Genomic DNA, 26,651 nt, shown 5'->3' with positions numbered 1-26,651 from the left:
CAATCTTATGATCAGCTCATTAATTGTGGCAGAAGCTGCGTCCACCATCACGGGGCTTCCGGCACCATGTTTTACACACACGCTCCAGTGAATGAGAAAAAGCTGCTGCTGCTCAATTGGATAAACAGAGGAAGTTTCCATAAAACACTAGATGGACAGGAAACAGCTGCAGGATTCGGAGCAGACGGCTAAGTGAGGACGGTGTGACAGAGGCTGCTGAGGTGAGGATGTTTAAACTACAGTCAGCTATTTATGGGTGAAAACTTTCCCTCTGCTGCTCCGTACGCAAGTGCAACAGCGCTTTAACAACCGACGAACGGGCGTCCAAATAAGGCTCACTACTTCCACGGCTGCGGCTGATGGGATTTGGGTTTGGCGTCGGGTCAGAAGACTCCGACTCCTACACACTTTCAGGCCTCGCCAAAACATCACTCAGTACCACCGCGGCACACGGGCCGGACAGCACGAAGCGAACCTTTAGGAAATACTGAGCTTATGGACTATTTGGACCAGCGCTGCAGTGATTTAGCATTTCTAGGTAAATGTTAGAGAGAATAAAAGAAGCAGCTACAAATTAAACTCCTTAGATAAATGGGATTTTTTTTTTTTTTTTATGTACTAAAACAGACCAAATATTATTTAGCAATCCTGTTAACCCAGTGATTATCTTTTCTAATTAATATCTATTGGTGCAGGTGTTTGTTTACATTGAGACAGTAGCGCATTAGTAGATTATTTTAAAGTAGATTATTAAATCCCACACATAACTGTTCATAACATCACTTTTACTCCACAGTTAGATTCACTGATGGTGCAGATTAAACTTCAGGACTGCAGGAGATTCAGTAAAGTCTGTCCAGACAGTTTCGTGTGATGCTGCGACAAAATCCGGCACATAACTGCTTTTAACTCAACATTTTGATTTTAGTACCTGGATTGTCTGATTATCACTTCTGACTCGAGGTAGAAAAACTAACCGTAAAAGTTTAAAACTCCACGAAACACGAAGGACTTCTTGTTCTGTTTTCAAAGACGAATGAACAGATCAATGTTTGTTTACTCTTCTTGCCGGAAGTTTAAAGCCAGTTCGTCTCATATGTTCTGAAACTGTGGTGCTAATAACCAGCAGTTACGTGAAGTGAAATAAAACACAGGTCGTTAGAAAATACCTGAACTGAGAGCGCAGCGTTATGCGCTAAAATCTAAAAGTAAAAGTGATGTTATGAACAGTTATGTGTGGGATTTAATAATCCACTGTAAAATAATCTACTAATGCGCTACTGTCTCAATGTAAACAAACACCTGCACCAATAGATATTAATTAGAAAAGATAAAGTGAATATTTTTACTGGGATTAGTTCATATTTTCACTTTGGCTGAAATAACAGCGCTGAAGTGGTATAAGTGAATTTTAACACGCTGGAGTGGTTTTAAGACAAAACTTCATCTTTATCCTTTGATCTACTTTTTCCATTTCTCATCTGTGATTCACTCTCCGATTACCGAACAGGGAGTGTATTTGTCTGAGCACCAAAGAAGGACAACTTAGTGTAAACAAGGCGTAAGATACTCAACCTTACAGAATGGGATTTCTTTGTATTAATAAGTTAGACAGAGAGTTGTCATGTTAAAGTCAGTGGCCCCGCCTTAAACAGAACCACTCCAACACCCTTATGATCACTGATAAAAACAGTTTTAAGTTGTGTGAAGGTTGTGTTGCTGCCAGCAAGTTGTGGGGAAAATCGACACGGCCAAACGGCAGTGAATGCACCAAGTAAAGACTCACCTGCTTGAAGGATTGGTTAGTGAGCAGCTCCTGGTCAGGCAGATGGAGAGAGCAGCACGGAAGGAAAAAAAAAACATCGGAAGACATGCAGTGATTAGCGTCACAAGCAGCAGAACTACAGAAAACAAGGCTCAGCCAGAGCTGGGCTGCAGATTTGCCTACACACACACACACACACACACACACACACACACACTCTACTAATGCTGTAAGAGAGAGATAAACTACGTAGCCATACAATATGTTGTGATGTATCTGAACTGGAAACGCTGTTGTCATGGCCAGTTAGCACAATGAAAGCACTACAGTTTCGACTCCATGCTTAAGCTCTTTATTAAGATCGAACACAACAAGCCATTCAGCAAAGAACAGCTGCTGTAAACGTGTGGCGGTCTGGGAAAACCCGTCGTATGTCACCGTGACTGAATCCTGGCTTACAGACAAAAATAAATAAATAAATCGGGCCAAATGTTTTTTTTTTTTCCTGCCTATAATGTACATGGATATCTGAACGTTTTTACGACTCATTAATATATTTCACTAAAATGACATGGAAACTTTTTTTTTTTTTAACTTGACACTTAAATCGTGCCATGGCTCTCTCTTCCCGTCTGCTTCACATGTCTGAATAAAGACGTCTTAAAGTCCTGCTTGTGAAGAGCGATTTCATGAAAACACACAAGATTCAACAGTTCTGTTTGTAATCAGACGCGAGATGTTCGAATGTCTGTCGCGGCTCTGTACTGCATTTGAAACGAAACGTATGAATCCCTTTTTCTTCCTTTTGTCACTTTTACCAGTAAAATTCCAGTGAAAATTCCGGGTTTACAAAGAACATCAGAACGTCAGGATTATTCCCACCAATCAGCCATTACATTAAAACCACCTGCCTAGTATTGTGCAGGACGGCCTCGTCCCACTAAAACAGCTCTGACCTGTTCATCCATGGACTCCACAAGGTGTGTTGTGGTACCTGGCACAAAGGCACTTATAGCAGATCCTAGAAAGTCCTGTAAGTTGGGAGGAGAGACCTCCATTTATCAGACCAGCCACAATATTTCGTGTTCCATGACCCGGTTCCTCAAAACCTGCTGGTTTAGAGATGCTCGGACACAATCATCTAGCCAGAACAATTTGTCCACTGTCAAAATCCGGCAGATCCTTATGCTTTCCAAGGTCCCAACATCTCACCAGACGTTCACTCGCTGCCTAATCTCTCTAAATCTTACTTGACAAATGTACACTTAGAAGTTTAAATGTAATGGATGATCAGCGTTTATACAACAGTTAGTTCAGACCGAGTAATCTGATTGGACGAGAGACTTGTGTTACTCCACAAGTGTAAAAAAAATTCTTTAATTTTTTTGTGAAGCTGCTTTGAGACAATGACCATTGTTAAAAGCGCTATATAAATAAAATTAAATTGAATTGAAGTGCTGATAATAGACAGTAACAGCACTGTGACATGTAACTATGTATGAGTGGGCGTGTCCCAGATGTTGTCCAGTGGTTAATGACACTAACTGTGGGTCTCAGCGTGGGTGAGAGTTGTATAAAAGCAATATCACGCTCAAGGTCGTGCTGTTGTACCGAATATCAGCACGGCTGTGATCTCTCTGGCACCTGCGTCACGTCACAGCTGTGCTGATATTAAGCAACACATTGCTGCCTCTCGTGTGATGATGTTTGAGCAGGTGAAGGGTTTTCCCAGGCTTCCGCACAAATACGACTCTACAAGCGAAAGGCTTTCATGTTCCGACTGTAGATGGCTTCCTCACACTATCATTTACGACTCCATATGCAAATCCTCATCATTATTACTGCAAATTAGATCGAACGCAAATTTCATATTCAAATCCTCCGTACTTGTTGCCTCTGATAAGCCGAAAACATCTTCTCGATATCTTTCAGGTCAAGGACTTTAAAGGCCCGCAGGTCGTCGATGTTGTGCCAAATGGTACCAGTGATCTTGTTCTGTAGAGAAAAAAGAAAAATAATAATAAGGCTGAGTGATTGTGAGGGAGGAGGAACCCATAACTAAAAAATAATGTGAGTAGTAATGTGACATAAAAAATTTGTTTGCAATCTGAAGACTTTCCCTGGGAGACCAAGCCAAAGCATGACGCGACGTGGCATTTATCCGACCGTGCTGTTTATTTAAGGCTGATTCATGATGTTTGAGTGTGAGCTCTTTGGTGTGTTGAGTCATTACGGTGCCATGACGTGCTCACCTCGCCCAGTTTGGCCCAGTTGAAAGACTTAAGTGGGTGTGATGGCTGTGGGATGCTTTTGCTGCGCAGACTCGTGCCGCTGCCGAAGGAGGCGGGCGCCGGTGGGAGCGGAGCCCCGGAGAAGAAGGGTGGAGCTCCGGGAGGAGGAGGCGGGCCCCCTGGAGGAGGAGGTGGTGGAGGAGGGGCTGGGCAGAAGGGAAGTGGTGGAGGAGGTGGAGGGAAACCAGACATCATTGGAGGAGGAGGAGGAGGAGATGGCGGCATTGGACCTCCAGGTGGAGCAGGAGGTGGAGGGAACGGCATGCTCCCGTTCTATATGAGAAACGGGAAAGATACGTTTGTCATGTTTTTGGGAGAAAATATTAACCTTCTGACATGATAAGTAATAATTTGAGAGGCGTTCAGGTCAAACCGAGACTTTTGATCGTACAGAATAACAGAAAGCAGTTCAGAGAGTAAAAACTCCCGGTACTTCTCTATATAATCCCCTGATACACTAATGCACTTATCCCAGTGTTTCACTAGGAAGCCATGATCGAAAACGCTGGCCTCCCAGGAACTCCTTGAACGGCCCAAACGTGGAAATGACTTGAGTGAGGTCACGACTGTACCTCGATTGTCAGGATCGTCATTCTTGAACGTACAGCCTTCTTTAAAATGTTGGTACAGTTCAAATGTTTTAGTGAGTCTCATCGCCATATTGTGCCAATCGGAATTCATCAGGAATTTAATCACAAGTCTGGGTTTGACTTGAACGCTCCTTATATGATTATCATCATCATCATCATTATTATTATCATCAGAGTTTTAAGCTTTTTTTAAAAGCATCAGCGACCCTCTAAGCTCCTGATCCAGTTTTAAAAAAAGTGAACTCACAGAAAAATCGCTAATCCGAGAAGACAGGTCTAAGACTTGCTCCCTGGCAGAACGCAGCTCTATTCCTTCTCTCTGGAGCTTGTCTTTCATCTTGTTTAGTGTCTTCATCATGTCTTCCTTCTCTTGCGTTTTGATCTCACACTCGCGCTCCTTCCTCTCAAGTCGGGCCATGAGCTCTGCATGATCTAAAATAAATAAATAAATAAATAAAGACACACATACATACATACACATTATATATATATACATGTTAGAAGTAAAAAAAATATTAAATAAAAAATCTAAACATGGTGCATCCCAAAACATCTCAGGCCATCTGTCTGTCTGTCTGCACAGGGTTACCTTTCCTGAATTTCTCGGCCTGGTCTCGCCACTGTTTTACCTCGTTCTCATTGACGAGCCTGCCGTGAGAAAGAGGAGAGAGAAAAAAAAAGTTATAAAAAAAAAAGAAAAACAAGTAATCAGCCTGCTGTACTCAAATATCCCATGTTTAGGTAAAAAGATTCTTTAGCTTTATTTTGCTTACCTTGACCATCAGAAATTAATGCACTTGTGTTGTTATTATTATTATTATTATTATTATTATTATTATTATTATTGTGTAAAGGTACAGTAATTGTTAAGTATAAGGTAAGGATGTTTTATAGGTTACATTGCATTATTAAGCCCATTAACACATGAACAACAGACACAATTAGGCTGAATAAAAATAAACAATAAGAATTTAATGACTAAAGTATAAACGCTGACGTTTCTCACACATTTCTTTTTCATGTACGCATCATTAAACAGTAAAGATGATGAAGAAAAATCGGGTATGTATCCTGATTCTTGCGTGTGGTAACTCATGTACCGCCACACTGACTGCAGAATCGATTTTAAATGTTTATTCTTTTTATTTATATCCGTTTGCATTTGTGATGGTAAAATGTAGCAGTTCCTCTATAATCCCACAGGTGGCGCGCTCGAAACTATTCACATCCTGGCAGGGAGCGCAGCGTTCCACATGATAGGAGCGAAGTGTTTTCTATCAGCCAAAACACAGTATCGTTGCTGATTTTATTAAAAAAAAATTTGGCCAAAGAAGCCACTTCTGAAGTTTATGCAACATGGAAGTGACCGATCTCGCTTCAGTAAAAATTTAAGTTTTGGAAAGATGATTTTATTTGTGCTCCGAGTATTGATACTAAAATTAGTGGAAGCTTCTAGAAGCATATGAACTGTAAAAACTGTTGCTTAAAAAGCAAAAAATCTGTAGTGTCAGTAACCATGTCAAATTCATGTTGTAAATAGTTAAGTATCTCGAGAAAAGCTTTTAGTTCAGCGCAGGAGGATTAGAGTTACGAGGCCTGTTTTTGGGGGGGGGGGGGAGGGTGTGGGGGGGGAGGGTGGGTTGGGCTTAAAAATGAAACACCTGGATGAGCGCTGCTTTCCGTAGCTGAGAAAAAGACAAAGAAAGTGAGATAAGAGAATTACAATCAACTCAAGGAAATAATGCAGGTACAGTATGGAACGGAGAAAAAATGGGAGTGTTTAATATAAAGCTAGAAGGAAAAAGATGTTCTCTATAATGGAGCGTTTTGCCTCTTTCCTAACAAACAAACTAACCTTTAACACGTCTGAATTATAATTAATTAGAACAATAAACTGCTGTTTATTTGACGTAACCAGTGCTGATCTTCAATCTGAACAATCTTCCTAAATGAAGGTAAAACAAAAAGGATTTCAGCTTCCAGACACCAACCAAGACGAGCGTCTGCTATTTATACTGTTAAACACACATCTGGACAAGTGGCTATTAGCGACAGCAGAAGATCTTTCCCATTTTAGCAAATAGGGTTGGTGTTGGTAATGTTTGTACTGGAGAGAAGTGCACTAAAGTGTAAAAACTAGATAAACACAGGACTTTCAGTAGGAGCTGGCGGAGCGCCGGGCGAACAGGCAAGATTCTCCTCTAAAGCGTTTTCCAATCTCGCCTTCGCTCCGGAGACTAAACACATTAATCACGGACTTTGGCTCGCCTTCGCTAATGATGATGGAGAATGGAAGTGTGTGAACGCTGGCTATTTGGCCTGAACACACAGTGAATGAAAAGGGCAAAGACAAGTAAAAGAGGGATGACGGAAAGATGGAGAGCGATCGAGAGAGAGAGAGAGAGGAAAATAATAACAATGCAAAGTCTGGGTAGAGGAAGAACGGCAGGAAATGGGATCCACTATAATTTAACAGATAGGAGGGAGAATGAGATGGGGGGAGAAAAGGAAGACACTTCATTAAAAAAACAAAACAAAGCAACGAGCCAACACAAACTAAATAAGGAAGAGTGAAAGAGTCGCATAATCTTTTGCTCGGTGTTATTATTTAACACTGACTGATGATTCTGCTGAACTATACGGACACTAAATCAATCTCTGATTATAATTGTGGAATGAAATTGTCTTTGGAGTATGTCCACTGCTGAAAGTAAAGCTCAAAGTGTGTGTGTGTGTGTGTGTGTGTGTACTAATTCAATTCAAGTTGTAAATTTCAGGTCGATACACAAATGTCATATTAAATCACATCATCTCAGGTTTATTATCTCTCTCTCTCTCTTTCTCTCTCTCTTTTTTTTCTCGTCAGCTCAGCCATCAGATGCATTAGTGCCGTTCCTGTCGTTGCGACGCTCCTCGGTCGAGCGTGACGTCCTCTCATCCCACAGCAGTGAGGCACCGCCAGGCTCGGCTTTGATCGGACAACCAGAACTTCAGGGCCACTCCTACAGTACAGTAACTCACGACTCCTTACTTTCCATCAAGGTTATATTCACACACCGTGCAGCACTTACATCCTAATGATGTTCCTGACGTTGAAGTTGTCCAAAGGAGAAGCGTCCGGGTCGTCCCCTTTCTCGTCCTGCAGGACGATCTGTTGAAGGATTCGGTCCAGAAGCTGCCACTGCTGTATACTGCCTGCTCCACGCTTATCTGCAGTACGAGACAGAAAATACTGGAGTTTAGTACAGTGGAGGGAAGTTACTCAGTAATTAAGACACTACTTACTTTATTAATGTTACCATTTAGTCATTCTGCTACACTACAATTGAGATGCACACCAAAGAAACATGGAGGCAGGTGTAGCAGTAAATGCAGAAAAAACTCTGGAATGAGATGTTCAACCTCACATGGGTATGAAGGTCAGGTGAACACATCATAGAGTCTTATCTTCTTACTAAAACATTATCCACCAAACATAATACTGCTACAAATGTAAAGCTAGAAAATGGTTTAAAAATGTACTTTCTATTCGTAGGATTGTTGCGAAATCAGAGTTTTCGTTTTGACGCCAAGCGTTAATGTGTACTCTGAGGTTAGAAATAAACAAGTATCGAGTAATCAGAATTTGTGTCAATCACAAAAAGCAAGTATTGTTGCATGATAAAATATAGAGGCCTATCATGTTTCTGTATACAAATACGTTCGCATACTTTTGTATTTTTTAATTTAAAAGTATTGATTCATGCAGTCAGACAAGTTGTGTGTGACTGATTAGTACAAATGGCTGCCGTCAGTCCTGGGCTGCTGGAAAAACAAGCCTGGTTCAGTTGATGACACTCACATGGCATCTGCAGGCAGTGCTGGAGAATAGAGAGGAGATGAGGGTAGGCATCTGTGTGGCTCAGCTTCTTCTTAATCAGCTCAAACATCTGGCCGGCGCTCTTCGTGTCCACATGCGTCTGTAAAGAAATCCTCCGTTCATTTTCCCAATTAAAGCAAAGCGTCAACGAAAACCAGAATAAACTTGTGGAAAAGTGAAACTTTCTATGCTTGCAGACGTGTGCAGGATGTCAGTATATTTTTTTTATATTTTGGAACTGGCTTATCGTACCATGTCGAAGCGCTTGGCTAGCTCACTGTCATCTTCGTTCCGGACCATCTCGAAAAAGTCCAAATGTCTAAAACAGAGAAAACAGGAAAAAATAATAATTACTCATCAGTGACTTGATGGCAAATGATGCTTGTATTAAACAATAAAAAAAATTAATTAATTACTGACCTGTCAAGAGTGGCGTTCTCGTGCCCTCTGAGCTTGTCGATCACTGGCTGGATCCCCAACATTAAGAACTCGTACCTTAGATGAAGACGGAACTCGAGGTTGTCCTGCACACAAAAACAAAGCAGGTTCTTTGCGGCTGAACACGTGCAGGGTCTATAAGACGGCTCTAGAGATGGACTCACCTCCCCAGGTCCCGCGTTCAGTACAGCGTTAATGAAGGACATGATGGCGGTCTTCAGGTTGACCTCGTCCCTGTAGCGGCCCGTGCTCCTGTCCAACTCGTGCAGAAGACTCTGGAAGGGTGTGAGATAGTGTGAGAGAGTGTGAGAGAGTGTGAGAGAGTGTGAGATAGTGTGAGAGAGTGTGAGATAGTGTGAGATAGTGTGAGAGAGTGTGAGAGAGTGTGAGATAGTGTGAGAGAGTGTGAGATAGTGTGAGATAGTGTGAGATGGTGCAGTCTAACTACTGGATTCAAGCAATAGAACCTTTCTATTCCGTTTTATTCAAAAGCTTTAGTTTAAATATCTAAACAAACTTTAAGACTAAGTTATAATGAAACATAATATTCCCAACATTAAACAAAACACGTTCACTAATAATTATTATTAGAAACAAAATACATATTTCAGCTTTATCCATTAATAAAAACCTTATTGGTCCACCTTTAGTTGCTTTTACCACCTTGTGTTTATTTATTTATTTATTTTTTCTGAAGGCATATTAAAATATACCATCCATATGCAAAGACAAATTTTAACCATCTTCGGTCTTTAAACCCAAAGTCCTGGTTTGACTCGAACGCCCCGCCTTTTTTACTCTTACCTACATACAATTTAACATTAAGCCATTTATTATGTTTAAGAATGAGCTTCGGTGTAAAACAGTCCTGGGCGTCAATTCATCATTGGGCTGAAGGGCATTTTTATACGCCAATGACTCAAAGTCTCACCCTGGATGTCGCCAGGCATGACCAAGAAAGAAAAAAACCCCACAAGAACAAACAGTAATGACAAATGGCTCTACATACATTTAAGGTCCATAAAACATGACCTTTGTGACCTGTATGGAGCTGCTGTTCCTCACGGAGTGACACGGTTACAAAATATAAACAGGGGTTTCGTTCTCTTTAATCTAAAGGCAGTAAATAAGAAACTACTGATCAGTGCAATATGTAATTGCTCACAATGTATATGTAATAAATAAATAAATAAATCGAGGTACATGCAAATATTTAGTTTGATCACCTCTTATTCCATCATACAATTAAAAAAAAAAAAAAAAAAAAAAACTCTCCTGGAGTCATTCCTGGCCATAACCTGGTGGTTCAGTACATTCAGGTGGTCAGCTGACCTCATTTTATTGCCCCATAACGTTACTGAGTCTAGACCTGAGTAACTGATCAACCCCAGATCATAACACTGTCTCCAGAGGCTTGTACAGTGGACACTATGCATGATGGGAGCATCGCTTCATGTCCTTCCCTTCTCACCCTGACACGCCCATCACTCTGGGATAGGATCAGTCTGGACTCATCAGGTCACATGACCTTTAGTCCATCGCTCCAAAGTCGAGCCTTTATGCTCCCTAACTCTCAAACTGAAACCTGAGGTTCTGAGATCCTGAGAGTTCCTCATCACACCGTGTGTGTATGGAAACGATCTTACCTTCACTATTAACTCACACAGCTCTGGTTTTTACTTTTTTCTGATGCTGACCTTTTACAGTGTAACTTCACCAATTGTTTAAGAGATCTTTGATCTCCATTTCGGCTCTAACCGAACGCCACAGTACCTGGAAGCGAGTCCTCTCGGCGGCGTACTTCTGGTAGTGCGCCATGGCCTGCAGCACTTTCTTATGGCCGTCAGGTACCAGGCACAGGGCACCCAGGATCTCCAGCACGGCCACCTTGGTCTTGATGTTGTCCTGGCGCAGGCTCTGGGAGATGGTGTTGATGCTCTGCGGGTGGGCCAGGACGTGCGCTCGGCCCTGAGAGTTGTTCATCAGCGCCTTGATGCAGCCGATGATGGAGGTGTGGATGCGGCTCTCCGACGTCTCGAAGTCCATGCTCTTCAGGAAGTTCAGCAGACACGTGAGGCCGTCCAGCTCGATGAAGCGCGTCACAAACCTGTACGATCAAGACACCAAACACTCAATTCAGATCCAAACATTCGAGAAGTTTGTGACATGTGGACGCCAGAAGAGTTCAACATCACTAGCAACAAGATCAAATCTGGATTAAAACACTGCCCTTGCTTTTTTGGCAGGCTTGTAAACCAGATGCCTTCCCAAGAATCTCACACTTACAACTGTTCAATTCTGAAAACAAACTCTGAAACGTGACCGTATGAATTAAACAATTCTCATTAATCACAGCAGCTGAAATGACGGTGCTCGTTAATCAGACTAATTAAAGTCAATCACACTGGGAACACTGCTGCCTCACCGCAGCGCTCTCATACGACTCGTGTATTCTGTATACATACACACACACACACGATGTGACATCCAGCTGTCTTTTTTGATCATCTCCCCCGCCACCATCATATTTATTACATACAACACAAAGCCAGCGTTATCAGTTAAAACTGCCAACAATCACCGTGTGTAACGTGCAGGAGGTTGCATGATCGCATTAATTTATTAATTTATTTACAATATATTAAAAAATATTTATATTTATAAAATACATTTAAAGTATAGACAAATACTTAGACGTGAGTAAATACAAAACACAAACCTCCTACTCTAACCAAACTACACTAACAGCAAAGTCATTGGAATTATTGGTGCACTATTAACCAGCTTCAAACACGTCTCCTGACTTATCGCCAGTCCTGCACAAGAGAGAACCCCCACCACCACCACCACCAGGGTATCGGGTCTCGTCTCGTTATTTTTTTACATCCCTTGAGGGTGATGATGCGTCTTACGGTATGTCCGTTTTAGAGAACCAGAGGACAAACATTTCAAATGATCGCTCAGGAACCAAAGTGAGGCACTGAAAGCTGCGTTCTGACTCCGTTCTAGTACGTACTGGTTATATGGGTACCAGGTTTCAGTACCCAACCGTAGCCCTGTTGAACATGAGAGAAAGAAACAAACTCCAACTGTACCAAGACACCACGTCATATCACGATGCAGCTTTAGAATAAAACACCAGATCCTTAGCAAGGACAAAGCTAAAACTTCCTAAGGTGACGGGAAGCAACCCTACGATGCCACAGATCCACCGTCTAATTTTCCCTATTTAATGCTGTATGTCTGTAATATACTGCAGGCTGTTAAATAACTTTTCATCATTCATAAATTTCTCCAAAGCTGCACAAGTTTACACTTGGACGAAAGCACAATTAGTGTGAGTGCAAGTACTCTGCCCTTCTGCCTCTGATATGGGAGATTCAAGCTCATGACCTCCAGATCAGGGCAGACACTTTGGTCATCTTCACTGAAAAGAGGAACCACCATCTTCTCTGTGAGACTGGATATTAATATTTCACATCTATATTCATACATGAAGTCTCTCTGCTTCCATCATTTCCCCAAACCAAACACCTGGAAGAGCACAGCTGTCTACCCAGAATGCAGCAGGTCTCTGGGAGCAGAACATGCAGATGAGATCACAGCTGGCCTGCGCTCAACGTGCTACTCTACACACTCCGTTTTTAACATGACAGTCCGGATTAGCCCAATATCCCATTTCCACGTCAACTCCGGAGCGCGCTGACGTGGACAGGCTGGTTATAAAAAATAAATAAATAAATAAATAAACCCTCCAGAGTGCAGATATGAAACGTTTCGTGTTTCTGAAATGCCCTTATTGCCCTTTTCTGCATTCGAATCACAGAACATCTGGACTGCATGGGAGGACAAGTGACATTTGGGTTTGGATCGCATGTTTATTAGCCATAAATACCCTCGTGACCTAATGGCTAAGAACAGAAAAGAAAAACGGCCTGCCTTGTTATTGACAGACACGCAAACATTCGGTAAAATCTAAGCTTTGATGCTGACGTGTCTGAAACCGAGGAATGCCTACGCTGAAAGAAAAGAAAAAAAATTCTTTAAAGAAAATACTAAATAATTGTCTTCTTATCCTGCCTTCGTTTCAAATCCTTTATTAATAACTCGAGTGTGGAACATATTCATCTCGGCCAGGAGACGTACATCTCTGGAACAGACGCTGTACGCGCTTAACGGCGAGGACATAAGACTCCCCCTGTCGCTCAAAAACTCGGCAGGATGAAGGAGCTCACGCCATGCGATATTCGCCAAGACGCAGACGGAGACGCTCCGCGCCAGAGACGCCTCCGCTTAAACCTCGGCTCAGGAATAATGAGGCCGGGTCGACCGGGTGAGCCAGTTAAAAAGCCCACCGTCCTCTTCAAACTGTGAATTCAGTGTCCAATACAAATCGTTTTTGTTTTTTTACTGCTTTTTAAACGATGCCGCTCGTAGTTTTCAAGCGTGTTTCAAGAATTATAATAATCATATAAACAACTCCACTATTTCGACTTAATATATTCCAGAAAACTGTATTTATAAAGAAAGAAGAAGAAAAAAAAAACAGGAGGTTTCTCTTTTCCGTTATTTTAATGGGGAAAATTAAAACGCATTCCATCCAGGCCCATCTGGACTTCCCGAACGACTCTCCAAATATCACGTAAATCCTTACAAAAACACCAAATTAACTAACTTCCATTCGTCTCCGCACTGTGTTCGCTTCTCAATGCATTCGCCTCATTTGTACAGCTTTAAAATGCAGTTCATGGTCCTGCTGTTATTTTATCATGATTTAAATGCACAATACTCCCTCTATGTAACGACCGGAACGGAACGGGATTACACCATCTATTTATAACAAACACATAATGCGTGTTTTAACACGGGTAATAAATGAGATGCTTCCCATTCATATTACATAAAGAAAGAAAGAAAAAGTGAACAAAAAGTGAACAAAAAGATATTCATACAGGTTCATGTCGGTATTTTGGTGAAACTAGTGGTGTTTATCAGGACTGATATCACACAATACGCAAAAAATAAAAAATAAAAAAATGGCACAAGCTGGATTTTTTTTTTTACATTCATGCAGGAATAAGAGAACGCTTAGATGTGAAGAATGCATGAGGCCACGCCTTGTTTGGATTAAAATTTAAACACAGATATCTGGATCACTGAACAGACACAAATGCACATCACGGCGGTGTGTGTAACTGGATCATTTGGCTTGGCGTGTTTTGCACTTCCTGTACACACACTTCGGAACAGTTGTGCCAAATTTATTAGTAAGAGAGTGAGGAAGCATCATTAAAAAATTATTTAAAAGATTAGTTGCAGCAGATATTCTGATGGTCCAAATATCAGTGTTTAGGTGCAGTTTTAAAGATGTATTACAATCCACGCTATTAACTGTTTCAGCGTTTACATACAATAATTTTGGCCCTAAAAATAGCTGCATTTACACTGACGCTGATATTCAACTAATAATAATCAGAATAACAGCTAATAAAGCGGCATCACGTGACAGTCTGACCCGATCCGGCTCGATCAGAATATAAACTGGTGATGGGAGTGAGAGTGAGAGTGTAGTGAGAGTGAGAGTGTGGTGAGAGTGAGGTGTAAACTTGTGATAATCCGTTCGAAGGGAGATATGTGGTGTAGTGGTGTGCGCTGCCGCCTTGCACCTCCAGGGTCGAGGGTTCGATTCCCACCTTGGGGTCTCAAGTATGCGTGTGTGTGTGTGTGTGTGTGTGTGTGTGTGTGTGTGTAAGGAGTTTGCAGGTGAGTGTTTAACTAATCACAGACGAGAATGAATATTTGAGACCAATCATAACACAGAAGGTGGGATTTATCGGGAAAAGATGGGAAGCCAGACCTAACCTCAGTCTGAGAAAGTAGGAGAAAAATTGTAAAAATTCCTTTTTATTATTATTTCTATTATATTTCTAGCAGATTATTTCAGAAAGCTGGAAATGACACGATGAGCCGAGCCACTTTCTACATGTCAGAAAAGAAAAAAAAATCATAATCATATTACGGTTAAATGCTTTGATCAGCGTCCACGTAAACAGAGAAGTTGGAATCTTTAATTGGAATAATTTCGATGGGTTCGGGGAAATATCGTCCATGTAAACCCAGCTATCGTGTGGCTCCTCGTTCAGGGGCAACAAACAGATTGAACCAATCACCCGGTACGGGGCTGCTTAGGAGACGCAGGTGATTTAATTCACCTCACATTAAAAAAAATATATATATAAAGTTTAGTACGATCAGAGATGATCCGTGGATTCTTCCCTTTAAAAAAAAACGCTCTGGCTCGTGAGCGGGAATTTCTTTTTGAATCATATTAAATATTAGTGAACTCTGATGGCAAATAAACCATGTCTTTTTTTCCTGCGTCTGTGACTCAACTCTCAAAGACCTCACACACACACACTCGTGTATGAGCTCATATAATTTTTTTTCCTTCCCTCGACGGTGAAACAGCAGACAGCAGAGGTGTCAGGAGCTCTTGGGGGAAACGTCACCTGATCCTCGTACAACTGCATAAATAACCTATAAAAATAATTCATCTGATCCGTCTTTTGCAGGCCTGCCGAACACAAACGACTGAATTAAACACTATAAATCATTCAGTCGAATAGCCCGGGTGGCCCAGGCCCCGGTGTGTGTGCGCGTGTGTTTGTGTGTGTGTGTGTGTGTGTGTGTGTGTACCAGCCACATGGTGCACTGGGCAATTTGGCACCCGTGTTTGGACAGAACATGTGCAATGAGACGGAACATGTGCATAAAGTGCGCACTTTAACAAGCCACAATGGATGAATTGAGCAGCGCCGACTCCCCCGAGTGCGGCCTTGAAGGATCCTCGAGGAGCACATAAGGTTCAACCAGCTGAGATACGAAGATAATTAGAAATGACCAAACAATAAAATCACACACACACAGACACACACACATAAAACCCTCCTTATTGAATCAGCTTGGAAGAGGACTGCGCTGGAGAAACAGCTGGGGTAGCACAGCGTCCTTTAAAGCCCGGCCAAGGCAAACGCCACCTCACAGCACACACACACACACACACACACACACACACACACACACACACACACACACACACACACACACACACACACACTGCAGGCCAAAGCCGCCTTCGCTCGCTCTCGTTCCCCCCCGTTTCCCCTCGGACCACGCAGAGCTCGGCTACTATATTAGCACGGCACCGGGAGAAAAACACGGCGCCGTCCAAAATCTTCAAAAGGTGCAGTGTTGAGTTTCCGTGAAGGCATCTGACAAATGTGAAAACAAAGACGTTTGGTAGGTTCCATCTATCTAGCCTTTTAGCCTTTCCCGAGCGCGCTTTGTCAATATTTTGAAGCCTAATATTTGAACGAGACGCAGAGAACTCTGGATTATTTTCGTAAGCTGTAAAAGACAGGAAGCCACCGAGCTCAAGTCACTGTTTCCCTCGGCGGGCACGAGGTCAAAATATCGTTAAGGCTCTACGGAAAACGGCACGAATTCCCCACTTTATCACCTGGTGGAATACGTTATACAGCTGGGGCCGTCGAGCTGAGGACCGGCGTCCAGATGCGGGACCGGCAAAGTGGATCAGCAGACCAAAAAATATTTTTTAATATACGTATGCATACACACACACACATACAGTGAGGTCAATAAGTATTTGATCACTCTGTGATTTTGAAGTTCTCTTACTTAGAAATCATGGAGGGTCTACAATTTTCAGCATAGGTGCTTTTCCACTGTAGAACCTTGGTTTTCCTGGCTGTGTGTTTTGGGTCATTGTAATGTTGGAAGACCCAGCCACGACCCATCTTTAATGCTCTAAATGAGGGAAGGAGGTTTTTGCCTAATATGTCACAACACAGTGCAGTTGTCCTGTCCCCTGTGCAGAAAAACACCCCCAGAGCATGATGCTTCCAGCCCCATGCTTCACTGTAGGTATGGTATTATTGGGATGATACTCATCATTCTTCTTTCTACAAACACGGCGAATGGAGTTAAGACCAAAAAGTTCTACTTTGGTCTCATCTGACCACAGAACTCTCTCCCATGACTCCTCTGGATCATCCAGATGGTCCCTGGCAAACTTCAGACGGGCCTGGACATGGGCTGACGTAAGCAGGGGAACCTTCGGTGCAATGCACGATTTTAAACCATGACGTCTCAGTGTATTACTGATTCATGGCATTGACCAGCTCCTCTCGTGTAGTTCTGGGCTGATTCTTCACCATACTTAGCATCATTGATACCCCACGAGGAGAGATCTTCTGCGGGGCCCCAGTCCGAGGGACATTGACATTCATCATTAGCCTCTTTAATTTTCTGACAAGTGCTCCAACAGTTGTTCTTTTTTTTTCACCAAGCTGCTTGGCAATTTACCCGTATCCGTTTCCAGCTTTGTGAAGGTCTACAATTTTGTCTCGTGTCTTTTGACAGCTCTTTGGTTTTGCCCATGTTGCTATTTAGACTTTGGCTGATTGTCGGGTGCACAGGTGTCCCTATGACAGCTTACGACCTCAAACAGGTGCTACTAATTTAGAATCATGAGCAGAGTGTAGCTGGACTATTTAAAACGTCTTTGAGGGTCAGAAATCTGGCTCATAAGCGAAAGAGAAAGAGAGAGTTTCAAGCAGCGATGAGCGGGCCCAAGCACCCTGCACCATGGGAGAAAACCCACCAAGCACAGGGAGAATGTGCAAACTCCATGCATACAGACCCCGAGGTAGGAATCAAACTCAGACCCTGGAGGTGCAAGACGTCTGTAGTTTGTAAATGTACCCCAAATTCCGCCCCATGTAGTCATTTGCTAGTTCCACAAATTTCCCAGCTCGGGTGGGCGACATGTAGCATGTGTCCTCCATGACAGGTGAAGCCAACGACCATGACACCTTTAGGAACTGTTGTTCATGCTGTATAACAGGGCAGCTGAACACACTCCCAGGACAGCACTCTCTAGCTACTTAAATAACAGGGATGGGAATCGCCAGGGACAAGTTGATACGATGTCATCACGATACCTCGGTGCCGATTCGATCTGTATCGCGATTCCCGAGTGTATCACGATTTTATAAATATCCTGATTTAATATATATTTATATATATTATTTTGGATTTTGTTACAATTCCAAACAAACTTCACAAAATAATGTGCTGCCTGCCAGCGTGTGACTAGTTTAGAGTGCACCACCTGTAGGATTATAGAGGAACTGCAGCATTTTACAGCCTTAAATGCAAAAATATATCAAACAAACAAACAAACAAACAACAAAAAAAAAAGAATCTGGAGTCAATGTGGTGATACATAAAGTGTCACCCATCATGATTCTTTTGTGTAAGTACTTAAAAATCAACGTTCTGCCCCATCTGTAATAAATAAGCCCACAGACCCTATGATTGTTTAGTACGAGCCACAGCTTGCTCTAGTCTTTCATCATTCGCTCCCACAAAGAGGAGAGATCAAACACTTGCACTGATTTTTAAACGTATTTATTCTCTCTGGTTTGATTTGAAAACTGAAAACAGAACGAGGCAGAAGTGTCTCATGTGATCAACTAGCCATTAACTAGTAATTAATATTTTAGGATTTAAACGGGTAACTACCAGTCAGACCTTCATAATACGCAAGAACTTCCAAGAACAACCCGACCTTCAGAAACTTTATGTAGATATATGCGTGTGCACCGACTCACCCAGACGTATCGAGGCAGGGATTTGACCTTGACACCGGCTCAGATAAGTCTATCCCAGTGAGTCAGCACAATAAATGAAGCAGACTCCTACAGATGAGAAATGATTGTGAACTGCTGAATGATCCCAGATTCATTACAGGCTATTTCAGGACTTCGTCTACATTATTGAGAGAGAGAGAGAGAGAGTGTAGGGAGGACAGGAGTGCAGTGTCGACATGGAGCCTGTGTTGTGGTACACCAAACCAGGAAATGCCTGTCATCTGCACGACCCTCTACGGCAGACTGCGGAGGAGTGGAAAAGCACCCGGAGATCTGTAAGAAACCCCCTGACTCCGGTGCGTTAGCCGATGTGACACATGATGATGAGTGGAGCAGGATGGCGGGGAAGTCGTCCAACAGCTGTAATTAGAGACTGAGACAGGGATCAGGGACTGGAAGGACTCATGTTGGTCTGATAGACATATGCACAACACATTTCGCACTAATACAAGTGCAGTTATATCCCGGCTCGGTCACGTCTCCCCAGACGGCCCTCTGAGCCGCGCTCATCCAATTAACACCGTCGGAAAGCGCGTAAAGCATCGGCGCATCACGGGAACGCTATCAACATCCAGTGACTAAACAGACTGCAGTAGACATTTCTGTTGTAAACAAACTCCTACTGTATGGCTTTGGATCAGCCTTGGAAACTCTTAGACGTTATAACTCCATACAGTTTATATACAGAAGCTTCTGAAGGTCTTCAAAGAGAGCTTGGAAATGTTTAAAAATAGGAACAAGCTGCTTATTATCGCCGTGATGAATTGGCAGGGGATTAAATGCATCGTCTTTGGGAACTTCTTATTAAATCTATTCATCTCATCACAGAGGAAATGATGGTGAAGGATAACGATGGAGCAGTTTCCAGTGGGGGACTGAACATCCTTTAGTGCATCTCTGATGGTTCTCAGAAGCTCCAAGCACAAACCTGGGCTCCGTAAAGCGAGGGCCCTCATCGTACCCTAAAAGGACGCTACCTTTGTCTAACCCCATTCGGCTCATCTTGCTAACTGAAGTTTACACAGTGACCCGTTCGTTATCATGGAAAACCCCATAAAGAAGTCAATAAAAACCTCAGACGCTGAAGTTTAAAGTGTGAAAAACCTCAGAGCGTAAACAAATCAATTATATGTCCTTGTGACCACCCCCCCCTCCTCTTCCTGTTCGAGTCTGCGTAACCCTCCTAGTCGATCCCCTCTTTCCTAGAACGACACGGATTTACAGTCAGCGTTATGGAAAGGAACATCTGCAAGCACTTGTGTTCATGGCACACGCAGGGATGATCTAGTGCAGCGTCGGAGCCAAAACACCAGAACGGACGCCTTGTTTGTGTGTGATCAATGCAAACCAGTGTTATGAACGATTGGCGGCAGACTGTCTATGCTGACTAACAAATCTTTTGAATTGAGCATCGAGCCCGACTCCTAGCTGTCGGTTTTGTTTTTACTGAGGACAGCGACTCGGGTTCTGCTAGAACGCTCGGGTCGGAAATTCTCACAACGCCGAGCCAAAGCTAAAAACAAGCTGCAAACACTCACACACATACTCGGAGTTAAAAACCGTTTATAAGCTTGTGATCATCTATTATTCATGAATGAAAGACCGGGCCTTTAGAGGAGCTACACCGATGTGTGTGTGTGTGTTTTTTTTTTCTTTAGTTTAAGTTTAAGGCTTATGTGCAGCTTATAGTGTCTAATGTGGGTCTGGGTAGGGTTTATAGAAATCTAAAATCTTTTAAAGCGTGTGCAAGTCAAAAAAAATTGCTCTAATAAATGATTACTCAGACAAATCAGCCAAAAAAACAACAAAAAAAAAAACATTAATATTTTTCAGATTTATTATGCCTTTTGCCTAAACTGGGTATTAAACCGTTCATTTATTCCAATAAAGTATGGGGTGCACTAAAATATAATCAAAGTTTCCCTACTAATGCGCAATTTCATTCTGGTATTAATAAGAAAAAAAAATAAATAAATAAAAAAAACACACAGGACGTGGATTGTGCTCACGGTTCACCCCGCTCCTCTCAAGGAACAATAGCACACATTAAAAGCCGATAAGGTTTAGATCGCCTTCACAAATTGCAGAAGGTTCCAGCGGAGTTTGTCTTGAAACGGTTCGTGAACTCACACACACTTCCTGTCTCTGCAGGCTCCGCTCTGATACATTATTTCTTTTTGTCCTTTGTTTTTATTCACTTTAATATTCCAATGCTTCAAACCCGGCCACTGGTGCTCAGACGTTTATAAAAAATAAATAAATAAAAAGAAAAACAAAAAAGTTCCCTCCTTCCATTGCACGACAGAAAGACAGACCACAAAACCCCAGACACGGGCCAGATGGTCTCACACACACACACACACACACACACACACACTATACGCAGTGACTTGAGAGAACTCGCCATAAAATGGCATTCAAATCGTCCCAAAATCTGATAAAAGAGATGCGAAAGCTGTTCCAAGAGCCGAGGTGAAGCAGGACGGCTGATGAAATATACTCCATTTTTCTCCAAAGACTTCGCAGCTCGTTGTTGGATTCTTGGCGATTTTAGCACACAGTGTATTTTTTTCCCAACAGCTTTCTTTTGAGACAGCTCTTATGTGAAACGATTAAATCTCTTTCAGATCTATTGTGCAAAATTCTCTTTTTTGTCATTTTTAGACATGACGTTTTTCCGTTTTACATGTGGGCTCATAGGAGGGCGGGACCCCCTGCACACAGCCTGTTACTCAGCTCTGCTGTTCCCTGGTGGGCGTGGCTCATAGACACTGAAACAGCATGTTTGGAAGAGGAGTGAAACAGCCTAGGTAACTTTGAAATATTCATATTTTACTGCATCTTTTATAAGATTATAAAAGTACAAAATACACAAGAAGAATATTTATAAAAAAGACAAGTAATGCCGTTATTGTCGCGGCCTTGCGCGTATCTACAGTATGTATAAAAAGTCATTGTTGAAAACTGTTTTGAGCAGCCTATACTAATTAGGGCCCTCATTAAGCATAAAAACATCCAACCTTCCGCGGTCATGTGACCTGTGGCCTCGATATAAAAAAAAAAAAAAAACCTCGCAAAAAAAGACGCAAACATTTTACAGAATCTGCCAAAGGCAAATCTTTACTTGTTTGGAAATCCGACATCTTGTTCATTTCGACTCCTTGTCATGTGACAGTTGCATACTCATTAATATTCATTAGCATCTGCCATAGATGGGCGTGTACACAGGATCAGCTCGTCTGTGTTCAGTTATTTATACAACACATCGTATTTACTATAGTAACTTTTTTCCCCCGCCTCTTCTTAAGTTTTGAGAACCTGCAGGTCTGTGTCAATCTTTAAACTAGGAAGAGTTTTCTGATTACATACTCTGCAAAAGTTTTAAGACACCTCTCATTTTTCCATCTTTAGTTTCATTAAATGACGTAGACAAAATAAAAATAGAAACAAATCATTTACTGTGGCACGTACCTAAAGATGCAGCGCCCTACAGCAGTATACTAATCACCGGCCTGACCATCGGCCATCATCTGCACCGACTGCTTCTCACTGGTTCATGCCGTAAGTCAGATGTTTTTATGCTTAATTGATTCATGGGTCACTGAGTGACTTTAACAAAAACATTCCTCTGAATCTGATCAGGTACAGGGACGGGACTGGAGCGCTATTCCTGAAGACTACATTAAAAATAGACAGGCATGAGTGTAGCTCAGTGGTCTACAGTCCCATTGGGCTACAGTCCAGAAGTCCAAGAAGCCCACTAGATAAAATAGAAGTCGCTCTGGATGAGGGCGTCGACCAAATGGCTCAAATGTAAATGTAATACAAGAAAGTCTGGTTCTTTGGAAGCAAAATATGAAGAACTGAGGTCTGGATGAACCAAGTGCACACGGACAGTGAGGTCATTTCCCCACATTTCTACCTTTTAAACAAACAGATCCGCTTCCAAAGCTTCATGTTAATCCTGCAGCCGGTGCTTTTGCACTCAGCATCTCACAGATCATTACTTCAGCCATAACTTTTTTGTCCTGGAATTTCGAGTCCAACATTTGCTTCTGATATTTTTCCCTCCTGTTAAATGTCATTGTATCCGTGCTAACTATTCGACCGAGATGCAGACAACAACTTACAGGAATAACAAGAATACCACAAATACCATAAAATATAGAGAAATTAGCACCAGAGTCACCAACATTTCAATACAAACTTAACGCAAGTGGATTTTTCATTTCACGAGAGACGATGCTTACCTCATGGGCTGAGTGCGAAGTGCCGTTTTCAGATCTTCAACCACTTTATTCCTTATCTCCATCTCCTCCTCGTCGAACGCAAAAAGGGTCTGCATCTGGAATATATACACGGCAAATCCTGCTATTAATCATCCTTATTTTAAGACCATAAAAAGAGGGGGAAAAAATAAAATTCCTTTTTTGGGAGGTGAAGTATAAACTAAATATTAAAGCTCTTTAGATGCTCACATACCTCCAATTAAAATTATTGACTTTTTATAAAAGTCACATTTACATCATGTTTTTGTGTTCAGACTGGCATGAAAGGTCAGAAATTCTATTTTAACATTTTAAGTTACTGCTAGTCATGTGACCAGCATCATATGAATATGATCACGTTGTGCACCAGTGATGAGGATGCGGCTCAATCTTTTGTCATTTCCTGCTCACTCCGTAGGCTCACTAGGTAGGCGGCCTCCCCATGCGCAGGTGCGCGAAGGGGGTGGGGCCACAGGAAAGGGCACAAGACCTGGTGAATAATCATCTTCAATGAATCTCGTGCTTCCTTTGTGTTATAGAAACGAGGCGGAGAGTTTGGCTCGAGGTCCTGGAGGTTTACAGAGCAGAGTCGCGCGGCGGCCGCTTCAAACACAGGAGAGTAGCATGCAAGCAGTGTGATGCAACGCGCCCCAAGGACTTCAAAGGCCATAGAACTGAGTGCAGCCGTTTGATCTCCGCGTTGAGGACAGCCGCGAAAAGGCTTGCCCGAGCTCTCACGACACTTTCACGATCGTACAGAGATAGCTTTCACGATCCTACCGTCGAAGAGGTTCACCATTTTCTTTCCCCTTTTTTCCGTCCTCCCTCTTTAAACCCTTCCCTTTTTCCCCCGGTTAAAATATATATTGCATCATAAATACTTAAGTAAGAGGCTATCATTTCAAAAGATGCAAATTAAAGGTGTTTACCAAAGGAAAGAGTAAGGATTGGGGCTTTTAAAAATTTGACATGCTCTAATATAATATTTTAATATAAACAATATAATTATTTTAATAACATTTCCTAGAACCTTCGAATTAAGGAAGTCCATCTTTGTAAGGGAAACATACAGAATGAATAAGACTTTGGTAACCTCGAGCACCAAATATTTTAAAATGAACAAAATAGAGCTACATAAGTTTTATAAAACTGTGTAATTTAACTTCTGTAGAGTCTCTGATTATATAACGACACTGAGTCACGAAGCTCGAATATGACCAGGGAGTCATGGGACCGGATTATGAAAGCAGGCTTGCAGCTGAGCTTCAGGTCCACGACGCGTAGCATCCAACTGCAGTTCAGCTTTTTTTGTTCAGCTTCTGTACCGCTTTCCTCATTCCACTGTGCACTCACGCCAAGCACAAATGTGTGTTATAACTACACACTAAATCTGATTTCACAATGGCTGTCGAATAACGCGCCTGCATTTCTCTTAAATACAAAAAAATAAAAAATAATGACATAATGGCTGCCAAGATACCAAAACTAAAGACTTATATTGGCTGACTTGGTCAAAGGATGTGTTGAAAGTCATGCTTGGTAAGCTGGCAATGCTTTTATATAAAGACATAGATCATGTTTATGGGCAAAAAAAACTGCTGATATGGCACCAGGGTCCTCTTAGTCATGTTCAACCAGATCCGGGCTCTCGTCCCGCCGCGGGGCTGCGCAGATGTTTCTGCCATAACATCCATTGGACGGATCTGGACTGTCCCTGTCCAGATGGCTCGTGGATCACTGGCACTGCTGCAAAGCCCCAGGCTCAGCTCCCTAAATGGATATGTATGTCCTAAATGGCAGGCACTAGGATCTGGAAGTCCAGAGGATGGATTGCGGGCTAATGTCCTGCAGGCTAAATGTGCACTCTCTGAACAAAGCAATCTTCTGATTGATGACCCAGATCGAGCTCTCTGAGGTCAAGGCTCTTTATCTAGCCAGCCTCTTCTCAGAGAAAGTGTGACGATCTGAGATCGGACCGCGCTTCATGAAAACGGGAAAAATATGAACGCATAAATTTGAAATCCATGCAAGCACAGGGCTAAAGTTGGTAGGTATCGCATAAACCAGTTTTATTAAATAGCCAAAATGTGCTTACATGCATGATCAAACGAGAGAACTAACAAGCTGCAGCTTGACTCTTGATGCTAACGGACTAGTTGCACTCCATAAATCGTGTAAATGCGTGAAACAACAACATGAATTATGGAACATAAGCAGTCTGTGACTGGAGACCAAAACAACAGTTACACCCTAGACTTACTTTAAGAGCATCGAGCCTTTGGCCCGAGGTGCCGCACTGTGTGATATGTGGCAGTGCCGATATAAAAACGATACCTATAAGACTGATGAGAATGGAAAGGATCCGTAGGGTTCCCATTTAGAGCGTGACCACATCAGTCTTGACAGCGCGTTCTGCATGGCTGCTGGGAGCCAGCGTGTAACGTCGCTGGGCCAAGCAGACACTGGGAAAATGAGCATATTCAATAATTCAGCTACCAAGAGTGATCCCAGGAGCACACCACACACATCCTCTCCAAGCCATGAAGTCATAGCACAACCTTTCCACACACTTTGTACAATTCTTGCAATGTGTGGCCTTCAAATGCCGTTACAGCACAGGTAATAAAGAGTGTTTCTGGGCAACGATGTTCGACTGCTTCGAAAAAAAAAATGACCTCTATGGATATTGGCACGTCATAGGATCTTCCAGTAAGCCCCTGTCTTTTGAGGACAAATCCATATTGACCTAAGGTTTCATTTTTGGCATTGGCATCAGAATTTTTGCGGCTAAAAAATACCTTAAATCTGATACTTTCGGATTTCGACGAAGGTCATAAGAAGAACGTCCAATGGTAGGAAGAAGCAAAGCTAGGGCTGATTTCATGTAGATTCATGTAGTAAGGACACAGTGCATCACGGACAGCTGTGACATGATCACACAGATTTCACAGAGCACATTATACGGTACATGTATCCTCATATCACGATTGTGGCTGATTCTTGATCATGAGTGTTTATAGATTATAAGTGTTCTATAGTTTTAAGGTGAATCTGAGAATCTTGTGAAATTAAATTAAAGCTAAAAAGGTTTTGCTCTGTGTCCTGGTCAACAGAAAGAAAATACATGAGAAGAAAAGGGACCAAAGACCGACACTTGAGGGTCACTTTATGTAAAAGGGGCAGCAGAGTTTTTTATTTATTTATTTATTTTTTAGTTGTATGCCAACGTTTGGGTATCCCTGGCCAAGTTACTGATTTTTAAGTAAAAATATCCCTTGCAGCAAAAAAAATAAAAATAAGAATAAAAAATCAGATATTACAGTAAACATAAAAGTAGTTAGAGTATATTTGGTGAACTTGTACTTATGAATTGTAATTGTACTTGTAAATTATAAATTAACTAATTAATTAATTGCAAATTTTAATTAATTAATTAGCCTTTAATTGACAGCTGGCTATGCAATAAAATAAATACAAGAGAGTGTACAGTGTAATAAATATGCTGAGTCTTTTATTCGTCAGCTACGAGTTCCTCTAGACGGCTGAATCAGGATCTGAATATAACGATAGTACCTACAAAGTAAATGAAGGTTATGAAAAAATATAAAATTCAACAAATTATATAATTTGCCCAGGGAGTTTCCCAAACATTTGTATACAGCTCTATTTTTTTGGTGGCTTGAATATTTTGGCATTAGGCTTTGTT

The 26,651-nt window shown here is 42.0% G+C and overlaps 1 protein-coding gene across 5 annotated transcripts in view; it reads right to left on the bottom strand.

Moving 5' to 3' along the window:
* daam2 (dishevelled associated activator of morphogenesis 2) overlaps nucleotides 1-26,651 on the bottom strand; it is a 107,063-nt gene that overhangs the window by 18,146 nt on the left and 62,266 nt on the right. For 2 of the 5 annotated variants that reach the window (XM_053509433.1, XM_053509434.1), the window contains exons 5-17: nucleotides 22,928-23,022; nucleotides 10,717-11,050; nucleotides 9,108-9,218; nucleotides 8,926-9,029; nucleotides 8,758-8,824; nucleotides 8,488-8,605; nucleotides 7,718-7,856; nucleotides 6,308-6,331; nucleotides 5,236-5,294; nucleotides 4,894-5,078; nucleotides 4,018-4,329; nucleotides 3,653-3,760; nucleotides 1,787-1,816 (exon numbers count right to left, since the gene is read on the bottom strand). In XM_053509433.1, coding sequence (XP_053365408.1) covers nucleotides 1,787-1,816; nucleotides 3,653-3,760; nucleotides 4,018-4,329; nucleotides 4,894-5,078; nucleotides 5,236-5,294; nucleotides 6,308-6,331; nucleotides 7,718-7,856; nucleotides 8,488-8,605; nucleotides 8,758-8,824; nucleotides 8,926-9,029; nucleotides 9,108-9,218; nucleotides 10,717-11,050; nucleotides 22,928-23,022 — 1,686 coding nt within the window. The remainder of the gene's footprint in view (nucleotides 1-1,786; nucleotides 1,817-3,652; nucleotides 3,761-4,017; nucleotides 4,330-4,893; nucleotides 5,079-5,235; nucleotides 5,295-6,307; nucleotides 6,332-7,717; nucleotides 7,857-8,487; nucleotides 8,606-8,757; nucleotides 8,825-8,925; nucleotides 9,030-9,107; nucleotides 9,219-10,716; nucleotides 11,051-22,927; nucleotides 23,023-26,651) is intronic. The other 3 variants (XM_053509436.1, XM_053509435.1, XM_053509437.1) reach the window with 3 other exon arrangements.

This window comes from Clarias gariepinus, chromosome 13, assembly GCF_024256425.1.
Source record: "Clarias gariepinus isolate MV-2021 ecotype Netherlands chromosome 13, CGAR_prim_01v2, whole genome shotgun sequence".
NCBI lineage: Eukaryota > Metazoa > Chordata > Actinopteri > Siluriformes > Clariidae > Clarias > Clarias gariepinus.
This window is presented reverse-complemented; position numbering and strand designations above follow the sequence as displayed.